General features: G+C 36.6%; 1 protein-coding gene across 6 annotated transcripts in view; it reads left to right on the top strand.

The window, feature by feature from the left end:
- LOC114541662 (protein mono-ADP-ribosyltransferase PARP4-like) overlaps positions 1–14,098 on the top strand; it is a 58,133-nt gene that overhangs the window by 7,331 nt on the left and 36,704 nt on the right. For all 6 annotated transcript variants that reach the window (XM_028561462.1, XM_028561464.1, XM_028561463.1 and 3 more), the window contains exons 6-10: positions 31–195; positions 1,091–1,411; positions 1,694–1,854; positions 2,261–2,576; positions 3,465–3,688. In XM_028561462.1, the coding sequence (XP_028417263.1) occupies positions 31–195; positions 1,091–1,411; positions 1,694–1,854; positions 2,261–2,576; positions 3,465–3,688 (1,187 nt within the window). The remainder of the gene's footprint in view (positions 1–30; positions 196–1,090; positions 1,412–1,693; positions 1,855–2,260; positions 2,577–3,464; positions 3,689–14,098) is intronic.

Below are 14,098 nucleotides of genomic sequence, written 5' to 3'. Positions count from 1 at the left end.
TTCTTCATTTAAAACGTTGCTTTCTTCCAGGGAATCGATGTGAATGAGAAACCTGACAAAAAGGAATGTCGTTTTGCCGACAACTCCGATACTGCTGAGCAATTGTATTCCCTTTTCTGTTCACAACAACAGCCCGAATACCGTCGGCAATTCTCAGCCTTTCCTCCTGGTGTTGGATCACATAAAATGATTTCTGTAAGTCATGAAAAGGTTTTGAACTGATAGAGCTATCCAGTATAAATAAAGTTAGTTTAGTTTAGGTTTCCTCCTGTAGTAACACGGGATCAATAAGAGATGATCCTTACTGGGCCTCTAGGAAAAACAGTTTAGAACTGATAGAGCTATCCAGTATAAATAAAGTTAGTTTAGTTTAGGTTTCCTCCTGTAGTAACACTGGATCAATAAGAGATGATCCTTACTGGACCTCTAGGAAGAACAGTTTAGAACTGATAGAGCTATCCAGTATAAATAAAGTTAGTTTAGTTTAGGTTTCCTCCTGTAGTAACACTGGATCAATAAGAGATGATCCTTACTGGACCTCTAGGAAGAACAGTTTAGAACTGATAGAACTATCCAGTATAAATAAAGTTAGTTTAGTTTAGTTTTCCTCCTGTAGTAACACTGGATCAATAAGAGATGATCATTACTGGGCCTCTAGGAAGAACAGTTTAGAACTGATAGAGCTATCCAGTATAAATAAAGTTAGTTTAGTTTAGGTTTCCTCCTGTAGTAACACTGGATCAATAAGAGATGATCCTTACTGGACCTCTAGGAAGAACAGTTTAGAACTCATAGAGCTATCCAGTATAAATAAAGTTAGTTTAGTTTAGTTTTCCTCCTGTAGTAACACTGGATCAATAAGAGATGATCATTACTGGGCCTCTAGGAAGAACAGTTTAGAACTGATAGAGCTATCCAGTATAAATAAAGTTAGTTTAGGTTTCCTCCTGTAGTTACACTGGATCAATAGGAGATGATCCTTAATGGACCTCTAGGAAGAACAGTTTAGAACTGATAGTGCTATCCAGTATAAATAAAGTTAGTTTAGTTTAGCTTACTGATTTTAAGTTTGTATTTTGACTCATTTCAGAACAATATATCCAGTGAAGTATTGAACAAAGAAAATCTGTCTCCTCCTGTGAAAGCGCTTGTCCACAGCATTTCGTCTGAAGCGATTGGAGAGCTGAGTTCTCTAATGTGCGACCCGGTTGAACGGCTCAAACTGGAGGATATCTCAAAAGCTGAAGGAGTATTGCAAGCTATCCGAGAAATTCTCGACAAAGGCGATGCTTCCGATGAAAATTTGGGGAAATATTCTCAGGAGTTTTACTCGCTCGTTCCACACAACAAGGAATACGTGAAAGAAATAACTACAAAGCGAGTTATTGCAGAAAAACAGGATCTCTGTCAGGTACGTTCTGATTGGCTAACGTTACCGAACAGATAACCTGATTGGTCGAGCGAACAAGTGAAATCCGTTCCTAAGCCAATCAAAGGCCGCGAGTTAGTATCGGAAAGCGCGGGAAGTTCTCGTATCATTCCGGAAATTGACGGAAGTTTTCCCGCTCTTTTTATATATCGCCAAAATTTTGGTTAAATTTGACTATTTTTTCCCCAAAGATATATAATAAAATACACAAAATGTTAAAAATAGATTTCCAAACTATCGAGGCTAATTTTTATTCTTCTTTAGTTAATTAAAGACATCTTAAATGTAAACGAAGCGACGAATTTCTCAACGCGAAGCAGCGACGAAGCAAAATACAAAGCGTGCGGTTGTCATCTTGAAAGTCTTTCGAAGACAACAGACGAATACTTGAACATTGTCAATAAAGTGCTGTCATCCTCGACCAGGTAAGGAAATATTTGCCAGCTATTTTCTCCTAAAATTGAAATCACATAGGTTCCTCTAAGATTTATTTTAGTTCTAAACTGTTCCTAAAGGTCCAGCAAGGATAATCTGTTATTGATCCAGTGTTACTACAGGAGGAAACCTAAACTAAACTAACTTTATTTATACTGGATAGCTCTATCAGTTTTAAACTGTTCCTCCTAGAGGTCCAGTAAGAATCATCTCTTATTGATCCAGTGTTACTACAGGAAGAAACCTAAACTAAACTAACTTTATTTATACTGGATAACTCTATCAGTTCTAAACTGTTCTTTCTAGAGGTCCAGTAAGGATCATCTCTTATTGATCCAGTGTTACTACAGGAGGAAACCTAAACTAAGCTAACTTTATTTATACATTTATTTCTAGAAATATCAAAGTACAGAACATATTTTCATGCCAACGTCCAGCCGAGTCAGCGCATTTCCAATCCCATCTTGGAAACATTCGTCAACTCTTCCATTCCTCGAAAGCGCAAAATTTCCTGGGTATTTTATCCCGGGGTCTTCTTCCCCCCAAAATTGTGGTCCGTGATTTCGGAGGTGAGCGCTCGGACGCTGGTAACTTGGGGACTGGAATCTACTTCGGTTCGGATGCGACGACGAGTGTGAAGTACTCATCCCCAGGAAAAACTCGGGGAACACGGTTACTTCTTATATGCGAGGTTGCGTTAGGGCGTACGAAGGTAAATAGCTATTATTTTTAATTGCAGAATCTATCTTTGATCGGCTTTGAAAGTCAAATAATTGACACTGCGGAAATTGGTAAGCTTCTCACCGCAATTCTCAATACTCAGGCTTCAAACTTGGTGAGAAAAAATATTTATAAACACTCAACAAAATATATCTTGCACAAATGATTTGAAGCTTGCACACGGCAAAAACGAATCGTCTGAATTAATAACTTTGTGTATACTTTAAGCCTCAAAATGGCCATTTCACAGCTGTCAGATGTGTATGATAAGCTGTCAAAAGATTGCAGAATGCGTATTTAGAAGAAAAATTGAACTTTTCAAAGTTATTCAATAGTTTTCTCTTTGATAGCGATACAGAAATGCACAATTGTGAACCAGTCATTAGATTTTCGGCTTGAAACTTCACTGATAAACACCAATTTCTGCGGTGTTCAACTGATCTAGTCCTTGCCATACCTGTGTGTCTTAAAGTGATAGTGAATGTGGGTATAAAGTGAATTGTGATTGTCCATCACGTTAGTTGGACTAGCAAAGCAAAGGTCGCTGGTTCGATTCCCACAGTGGTAAAGCAAGTCTTTCATTTTGCGTGGCTGGTAACTCAGAGACAGAGTTATAGCACCATCATAAATCATCACAAAATCTTCATTCAGTTTCAATATCCACTAGTCTCATAGATTTGCTCCAAGCCTCAATCAAAATGGTTTTAGATTTCGATAGGTCTATCCAGGGTAATCTTGAGTTCAGTAGTACGCACTGATCTCAAAATTACCGCGGATAGACCTATCAAAATCTAAAACCATTTTGAGCGAGACTTGGAGAAAGTCAACTACTCTCATTACTGACCGCATGTTCAATAACGAATTGGTCTTTCGTTTTCAGGACTTCACAGAATTCACCTATGATTTGGAGCATGCGCCCGATGGTTACCAGAGCTGTCACGGTGTCAAAAACCAGCCAAATTCTTGTCCATCAGAATTTGAAGAAGACGAATATGTTGTTTACTCTGTCAACCAACAAAGGATTCGATATTTGGTCGAGTTTAATTTACCAGAAGACGATGTAAAGGATGTCATCATCGGAGATACTGTCATTGGACGTGAAAGGTAGGTGGCGAGGGGCCTGGGTGGGTGTTTAATCAATTTCTAATCCTTGAACCATGGTTCAACAACAGCTCCTAAGGGCTGGTTTTCATTTATGCCTGCGGCCGGTTGTTCAAAAGCAGGTTAGCTTAACCCTGGGTTAAAGGAAATCTTTACATCAATATTTTTAATCGCTTGTTCACAAAGTTGAATATCTTTTTCCATAAATATTTTCTGAACTGGCAAAGCCATATTTTGTAAAGATTTTAAAACGAACAGCGGCTCAGAAACACTTAAAAGTGGATTAAAATTTAACCCAGGGTTAGCGCTAACCAAGCTTTGAACAACTGGGGCCAGTTGTTCGAAAGGCGTTTAGTTTAAACGGTGGATAAGCCAAGTTTAAAAATACTCTCATACATCTTGTGAATGACTGAACTTGCATCTTATGCATTCAATGTGTACTTCCATTGAAAATTAAACTATTTACATCGAAATATTTCAGCTCAGTTGCTCAATAAATAGTTCTCCAGGGGCCGGTTGTTCGAAAGGCGTTTAGCTTAAACGGTGGATAAGTTCAAAATGGAAAACAAAACTATTTATTTATTGAACAACTGATCTGAAATATTGCGATGTAAATGGCTTAATTGTCAATGAAAGTACATATTTAATGCATAAGATGCAGATTTAGTCATTCACAAGATCTATGAGAGGAATTTCAAACTTTGGCTTATCCACCGTTTAAACTAAACGCCTTTCGAACAACCGGCCCCTGGCTTCTGGTTTCCGTTTGTTCGTGAGTGTCGTGAACATGTCAAGGTGGTCGATGTGTTTGAGAGTATTTCTATGTGTGTCCAATCGACAATGACCGATTTAAATACTGAAGTAAAGACAAAGTCACATCCAGACTATTTCTCATCGATGAAAATGGCTTCTTCACGACAATTACGATCAAATGGAAACCAAACTTCAGAATCTGGGATTCATTGTGTTACTTTTACCAGCGGTTTTCCACGATCCATTGTCGGTTATCAATAAAGTAGATAAAATTTCTTTTAAAAGCCAAAGCGTTTTATGCATTAATTTCCACCGACAATGGATATCGCCGATAAATTTAGCCCGAACACAGACCTGTGTTCCACCCGCCCTAAAATTTGCGGGTAGAAGCAAAGGCGAAAAACAAAGCTACAAGCCTGTTCGCATATGTTCGCAAAGCGACAAGTGACAGATGGAAACGAGTGAATAGTTATGAATGCTCTTTGGGTACAATTGCTCTTATTTAAACATTCGTAACTTATCAACTCAATCTCATCCATCAAAAGAAGAAAACCTGTTATTCCAAAGTTACTGTCAAGCCCATTGACAAAAAACTTTGGAATAAAGTCGAAACATAACGAGAGTTCTACGAACTCAAATCTTGCGTTTCCAAGATGATGTTATTTGGACTTTCCTCGCAATAATGCGCCGAACAATTACAAATCCTGGTATTTTGCAACAAAATAGTTGCAAAATTTCATAATTGCGACATTTTTCGCTAGCAAATAAGCTACGACAAACGTCAGTAAGACACGTCTTAATACTTAGAACATTAAAACAATTAATAATTAGAACGTTAAAACACTCGTTAAAAAACCCTCGCTGATAAAACCACTTGAAACCAATAATAATATTGCCTGGCGACCACCCGTTGTGACATTATAAACAAAATATATATCAGTCTGTGTATCGTTGTGTGAAATATTTTTAAACAAAGGCAGTTTGTATGTTTTAACACATGATTTTGTAAAAGATTTCAGACAAATTCTGATGCAGACTTTATCAACATCGATTACAATGTACTTCGTCTAAATATTTCATTATTATGATTGATATTTCTTGGTATAAAGTATAATTTTCTTCGAACTCATTTCCATATAATGAAATAAGAAATACCTATCAACATAAACACAACCAATTGCAAGTCAGCATTTGAACAGCAGGTGATGACCTGTTTGTTGTCACAAGACATGATAATAATATCATATTTTCATAGCAGCAAATTCCTGTCTATAACCACTTTACACGTAAGCGATATTTGTCTGCTGTTCCGAACGGATAATTTTGTAGCGATTTGAAAAAGTACAAACACAGACTTCTTCCCAAGAACGAACACTTTATCTATATTCAGTCTATACAGCGAGGTTTATACTACAGAGCGACAAACAACACAGAACTTGCTTTATTATTACGACACAAGAACGACGTGAAATATGGCTTCATATGTACAAGGCTACGATGAAGAAAGGTTTGTGAACAAAATCGATCGAAATTTTCATTGTCACATTTGCTTCAACGTCTTGAAAGAGCCGGTTATGTGTTGGAGATACCAGCATTCTTTTTGCCGTTGTTGTATTACGAAACATCTGGAAAATTCTCAAACATGTCCAACGTGTGCTGATGAACTGACTGTAGAGACTTTTGATCGAAGCACCGCGAATGGTTAAAGATTTCTTAAATGAATCGAAAATTCGTTGCGTTTACATCGACAGAGGTTGTCAAGAAGTTGTAGAATTACAGCATCTTGACCGCCATGAAGATACATGTGGATACACACCAGTCGTTTGTACAAACCAAGGCTGTGGTTTAATTGTCAACAAGCGTGATCTTATTCACCATGAAAGTGAAGTCTGTGAATTCCGAAAGTTGAAGTGTCACTCGTGCGGAGAAATAACGAAAACTTTGGCAGACATGGAGGAAAGAATGGCGAATATGGAGAAGAACATGAGGAAGAATAATGTAACAATTGAAACTAAAATAACAAATTTGGAGCGAAATGTTGCACGGAATATCGAGAAAAATACGGCAGATATAAAAGCAGACATGGAAGGAAAACACGAAGCGGTTAACAACGAAGTCAAAGGATTAAAAACAGCTTTGGTCAGAGCTTTTGATGAAATGAAGGACGTTCTTATGACGATGGAGGGCAAGATAGAAGAAAACACAAGAAAAGTAAGAAATAGACCAAGTGGTGATAAGGAAAATATAATTGTTGCTGGAGGTGTAGGAACTAGCTCTGTAGAGATGTTTAACTGGCGTCAAAGAACATGGTCGCCATTACAATCAATGCCAGAGGAACGTCATGGAGCGACTTCAATTATTTATAACAATCATATGACTATAGTTGAGGGTGGCTGTGGTTGGTCTGGCATTGCTGATGATATGATTAGAATGAATATTGACCCAAACCCTGATCTCTCAACACACTGGAATGGCTGTCCTGTTAAACTACCTGATAAGTTGAGATACCACAGCAGTGTGCTGTATAATGATCAGTTGATAATCTCTGGAGGTGGTAATAGAAATGGTTTATCTGACTTGATCAGATCAGTCCAGCTTGTTCCTCCCTATACTGTGAAGACCTTATCACGAATGCCAAAACCAAGACAATGTCACAGCATGGAAATATTTGATGATAATTTGTTGATAGTTGGTGGAAGTTCAACTCCTTATTCCAAAGACAACCTCAGCAGTGTCGTACTGTACGATATAAAGAAGAATGAGCTGAAACAGTTGTCACCACTGCCGTATGAAGTGAGTGATATAGCAACTGTGAGATGGGGAGACAACATTGTTGTTATTGGTGGTGTTGACAAACATAGCAAGCCATTAGATACAGTTATCATTTACAATGTCAAGACAGAACAAAGTCACATGCTGCCATCAATGAGATGTAAGAGGTTTGGATGTACTGCAGTTGTTATTGAAAACAACATTGTAGTCCTGGGAGGGTTGGGTGAGGGAGGAAAGCTGAAGTCAGTTGAAGGTTTCAACTTTGAAAGGTATTCTTGGGAAGAACTTCCAGAAATGTCTAAAGTAAGATGGCGGCCCACTGCTGTTGTTGTGTGAACAATATGTGAATATTGAACTCGTTTATTTGAAGTATTGCCATAATCATAATATCAGAGTTGCAAAAAAGCTGCGGGTATGCGGGTACCACCCGGAGGAAGGTTTGCTTTGAACGAGGTTTGTGAGGAAGGTTCAAAGTTGAACACTCTAATTGATCACATGTATGTACCAAAAAACCAAATATTTCTTTATGCTGGCTGCTACTTGACTCAGTGACGTAACGTCATTTTGAGTAAGGTTTTCAAAACTTGAAATCCTACCGGAGGAAGGTTGAACTCTTTTTGCAACTCTGCATAATATGAACTATTTAGAGTAGATATTTACAATATTTAGTTGTAAATATATTATATAATTTTTTACATGTTTTTTGAGAAGGATTGTGGTCAAAGTTCGTAACAAGTGCTTCCTAGATTTCAAAACATTTAGTTTTTAGACAAATTTGATTCCTTGTAGAAGCAAACAAGAATGTAAACAATCATTTTTCAAATATTTCAATAACGGTTCAAATCAGGGTTATGATTAACGAAAGACTTTCGCTTTCCCATATAGCAAGAAAGCGCCACAAATTTGCTTGTAAACCATCGCTTTTGACTTGAGTCAACAGCAAAATGTTTGTAAATAGATTAATGGTAAATTTTTTTATATTGTACCCTACTAAGAAAGAATAAATATTAAATGATTTATTAAGGAAATCCCTAAACGGTCCATTGTCAATGTTTTTATTCCTTTTTGCATGGATAAGTTTGGTTATAAAGACACTTTCTTATAAAGTTCTTTCTAAATTCGTACGAAAACACTCGTAGAAATGGCAAAATTATTTTTCATTTGAGTCGATTCGAACCATTTTTACGTGTGAGTATTTGGTTGATGGAAAATCGAGTGAAATTTATATAGTTTTAAGTCCTAACCTTGGGACAGTTGAGAAGAATTTAGGAATTACCAGACTTCCAGGCTTCCTTCAGAAATCAAACATTACGTCATGAGCGATGACGTCGTGACAGCTCTGGTCACTGAGCTATATACAGTGTACGGAGTGAGCTGACAAAAGCGAATGTGAGTTTATATTATATAAAAGGATTGATCCAATGCAATGCGACAGATAATTATCGTAGTTAACTACAGAATACGGAATTGTGATTGACCAATTGTGATTCAATACCTTTTTATACAGCAGACCGAGGAATATCATTTTCATATATTATTTTGCTGAACAATTACAAATCCTGATATTTTGCAACAAAATAGTTGCAAAATTTCATAATGGCGACATTTTTCAGTAGCAGCAAATAAGCTACGACAAACGTCAGTAAGACACGTCTTAATACTTAGGAATTAGTCGACTATTAAAACGTAAAAATACTCGTATTAAAAATCCTGGCTGATAAAACCAGTTGAAACCAGTAATAATATTGCCTGGCAAGTGGCAACCACCCGTTGCGATATTATAAACAAAATATATATCAGTCTGTGTAGCGTTGTGTGAAATATTTTTAAACAAAGGCAGTTTGTATGTTTTAACACATGATTTTGTAAAAGATTTGAGACAAATTCTGATGCAGACTTTATTAACATCGATTACAATGTACTTAGTCTAAATATTTCATTATTATGATTGATTTTTCTTGGTATAAAGTATCGTTTTCTTTGAACTCATTTCCATATAATGAAATAAGAAATTCCTACCTGCATAAACACTAAAACACAACCAATTGCAAGTCAGTATTTGAAGAAGAGGTGATGACCTTTCGTCACAAGACCTGATAAAAATAACTTTTTTTCATACTACAAATTCCTGTCAACAAAGACGCTTTAAACACTTTATACCGAAGCGATACTTGTCTGCCTTTTCTAAACCGATCAAAAGATTTCAAGCAAATACACAGACTTCTCTAAGAACGAACACTGTATCTATATTCAGTCTATACAGCGAGGTTTATACTACAGAGCGACAAACACACAGAACTTGCTTTATTATTACGACACAAGAACGACGTGAAATATGGCTTCATATATACAAGGCTACGATGAAGAAAGGTTTGTGGACAAAATCAATCAAAATTTCCTGTGTCAGATTTGCTTCAATGTCTTGAAAGAGCCTGTCCTTTGTCCGACAAACCAGCATTCGTTTTGCCGTTGTTGTATTACGAAACATCTGGAAAATTCTCAAACATGCCCAACGTGCGCTGATGAACTGAACTTAGAGACTTTGATCGAACCACCGCGAATGGTAAAAGAGTTCTTAAATGAATCGAAAATTCGTTGCGTTTACATCGACAGAGGTTGTCAAGAAGTTGTAGAATTACAGCATCTTGACCGCCATGAAGATACATGTGGATATACACCAGCCGTTTGTACAAACCAAGGCTGTGGTTTAATTGTCAACAAGCGTGATCTTATTCACCATGAAAGTGAAGTCTGTGAATTCCGAAAGTTGAAGTGTCACTCGTGCGGAGAAATGACCAAAACTTTGGCAGATATGGAGGAAAGAATGGCGAAGAATAATACAACAATTGAAACTAAAATAACAAATTTAGAAAAAAATATGGCGAGAAATACCACAGTCGCAGATTTAAAAGCAGATCTGGAAGGAAAACTCGAAGCGGTTAACAACGAAGTCATAGGATTAAAAACAGCTTTGGTCAGAGCTTTTGATGAAATGAAGAACGTTCTTATCACAATGGAGGGCAAGAAAGAAGAAAACACAGGAAAAAAAAGAAATAGACCAAATGGTGATAAGGAAAATATAATTGTCGCTGGAGGTGTAGGAACTAACTCTGTAGAGATGTTTAACTGGCGTCAAAGAACATGGTCGCTATTACAATCAATGCCAGAGAAACTTTGGGGAGCGACTTCATTTATTTACAACAATCATATGACTATAGCTGGGGGTTGCTCTGTTTTTCCTGACATTGTTGATGATATGATTAGAATGAATATTGACCCAAACCCTGATCTCTCAACACACTGGAGTAACTGTCCTGTTAAACTACCTCGTGAGTTGAGAAACCACAGCAGTGTGCTGTATAATGATCAGTTGATAGTCTCTGGAGGTGATGATGGAATTATTTCATCTAACTTGATCAGAGCAGTCCAGCTTGTTCCTCCCTATACTGTGAAGACCTTATCAAGAATGCCAAAACCAAGACAAGGTCACAGCATGAAAATATTTGATGATAAATTGTTGATAGTTGGTGGAAGAACTGGTAATAACAAAGACAACCTAAGCAGTGTTGTGCTGTACGATATAAAAAGAATGAGCTGAAACAGTTGTCACCACTGCCGTATGAAGTGAGTGATATGGCAATTGTGAAATGGGGAGACAACATCGTTGTTATTGGTGGCACTGACAAACATGGCAAGACATTAGATACAGTTATCATTTACAATATCAAGACAGAACAAAGTCACATGCTGCCATCAATGAGATGTAAGAGAAAGGGATGTACTGCAGTTGTTATTGAAAACAACATTGTAGTCCTGGGAGGGTGGGGTGATGGAGGAAAGTTGAAGTCAGTTGAATGTTTCAACTTTGAAAGGTATTTTTGGAAAAAACTTCCAGAAATGTCTGAAGCAAGATGGATTCACAATGCTGTTGTTGTGTGAAAAGTGACGTCGGATCTTGATGAACTCGTTTATGTGAAGTATAGCCATAATCATAATATGAACTATTTAGAGCAGATATTCAAAATATTTAGTTGTAAATATATTATATAATTTTATGCATGTTTTTTGAGAAGGATTGTGGCGAAAGTTCGTAACAAGTGGTTCCTAGATTTCAAAACATTTAGTTTTTAGACAAATTTCATTCCTTGTAGAAGGAAACAAGAATATAAACAATCATTTTTCAAATATTTCATTAACGGTTTAAATCAGGGTTATGATTAACGAAAGACATTCGCTTTCCCATATAGCAAGAAAGCGCCACAAATTTGCTTGTAAACCATCGCTATTGACTTGAGACAACAGCAAAATGTTTGTAAATAGATTAATTGTAAAAATTTTTATGTTGTATCCTACTAAGAAAGAATAAATATTAAATGATTTATTGAGGAAATCCCTAAACGGTCCATTGTCAATGTTTTTATTCCTTTTTGCATGGATAAGTTTGGTTATAAAGACACTTTCTTATAAAGTTCTTTCTAAATTCGTACGAAAACACTCGTAGAAATGGCAAAATTATTTTTCATTTGAGTCGAATCGAACCATTTTTACGTGTGAGTATTTGGTTGATGGAAAATCGAGTGAAATTTATATAGTTTTAAGTCCTAACCTTGGGACAGTTTAGAAGAATTTAGGAATTACCAGACTTCCAGGCTTCCTTCAGAAATCAAACATTACGTCATGAGCGATGACGTGAACAGCTCTGGTCACTGAACTATATACAGTGTACGGAGTGAGCTGACATGAGCGAATGTGAGTTTATATTATATAAAAGGATTGATCCAATGCAATGTGACAGATAATTATCGTAGTTAACTACAGAATACGGAATTGTGATTGACCAATTGTGATTCAATACCTTTTTATACAACAGACCGAGGAATATCATTTTCATATATTATTTCGCTGGACAATTACAAATCCTGATATTTTGCAACAAAGTGGTTGCAAAATTTCATAATGGCGACGTTTTTCGGTTGCAAATAAGCTACGACAAACGTCAATAAGACATATCTTAATACTTAGGAATTAGTCGACTATTAAAACGTAAAAACACTCGTATTAAAAACCCTCACTGATAAAACCAGTTGAAACCAATAATAATATTGCCTGGCGACCACCCGTTAAGATATTATAAACAAAATATATATGAGTCTGCCTAGCGTCGTATAAAATATTTTTAAACAAAGGCAGTTTGTATGTTTTAACACATGATTTTGTAAAAGATTTGAGACAAATTCTGATGCAGACTTTATTAACATCGATTACAATGTACTTAGTCTAAATATTTCATTATTATGATTGATTTTTTCTTGGTATAAAGTATCGTTTTCTTCGAACTCATTTCCATATAATGAAATAAGAAATTCTTGCTAACATAAACACTAAAACACAACCAATTGCAAGTCAGTATTTGAACTAGAGGTGATGACCTTTTGTCACAAGACCTGATAAAAATATATTTTTCCATGCTACAAATTCCTGTCAACAAAAGACGCTTTAAACACTTTATACAGACGCGATATTTGTCTGCCTTTTCTAAACCGATCAAAAGATTTCAAGCAAATACACAGACTTCTCCCAGAACGAACACTACATCTATATTCAGTCTATACAGCGAGGTTTATACTACAGAGCGACAAACAACACAGAACTTGCTTTATTATTACGACACAAGAACGACGTGAAATATGGCTTCATATATACAAGGCTACGATGAAGAAAGGTTTGTGGACAAAGTGAATCAAAATTTCCTTTGTCAGATTTGCTTCAATGTCTTGAAAGAGCCGGTTATGTGTTCGAGAAACCAGCATTCTTTTTGCCGTTGTTGTATTACGAAACATCTTGAAAATTCTCAAACATGTCCAACGTGTGCTGATGAACTGACCGTAGAGACTTTAGTCGAGCCACCACGAATGGTAAGAGATTTTTTGAAGGAATCAAAAATTCGTTGCGTTTACATCGACAGAGGTTGTCAAGAAGTTGTGGAATTACAGCATCTTGACCGCCATGAAGATACATGTGGATATACACCAGCCGTTTGTAGAAACCAAGGCTGTGGTTTAATTGTCAACAAGCGTGATCTTATTTACCATGAAAGTGAAGTCTGTGAATTCCGAAAGTTGAAGTGTCACTCGTGCGGAGAAATCACGAAAACTTTGGCAGATATGGAGGAAAGAATGGCGAATATCGAGAAGAATAATATAACAATTGAAACTAAAATAACAAAACTAGAGCGAAACATGTCGAGAAATACCACAGATTTAAAAGCAGATATGGAGGGAAAACACGAAGCGGTTAACAACAAAGTCGATGGTTTGAAAATAGCTTTGGTCAGAGCTTTTGATGAAATGAAGGACGTTCTTATCACGATGGAGGGCAAGATAGAAGAAAACACAAGAAAAGTAAGAAATAGACCAAGTGGTGATAAGGAAAATATAATTGTTGCTGGAGGTGTAGGAACTAATTCTGTAGAGATGTTTAACTGGCGTCAAAGAACATGGTCGCCATTACAATCAATGCCAAAGAATCGTTATGGAGCGACTTCATTTATTTATAACAATCATATGACTATAGCTGGGGGTGACTGTGGTTTATCTGGCATTGTTGATGATATGATTAGAATGAATACTGGCCCAAACTGTGATCTCTCAACACACTGGAGTGACTGTCCTGTTAAACTACCTGATAAGTTGAGAAACCACAGCAGTGTGCTGTATAATGATCAGTTGATAGTCTCTGGAGGTGGTAATAAAAATGTTTCATCTGACCTGATCAAAGCAGTCCAGCTTGTTCCTCCCTATACTGTGAAGACCTTATCAAGAATGCCAGAACCAAGACAATATCACAGCATGGAAATATTTGATGATAATTTGTTCATAGTTGGTGGAA

Source organism: Dendronephthya gigantea, unplaced genomic scaffold (genome assembly GCF_004324835.1).
Source record: "Dendronephthya gigantea isolate DGI-Jeju-01 unplaced genomic scaffold, DenGig_1.0 000301F, whole genome shotgun sequence".
Lineage (NCBI taxonomy): Eukaryota > Metazoa > Cnidaria > Anthozoa > Malacalcyonacea > Nephtheidae > Dendronephthya > Dendronephthya gigantea.
Note: the sequence above shows the minus strand (reverse complement) of the source record. Positions and strands in the feature narration are given on the sequence as shown.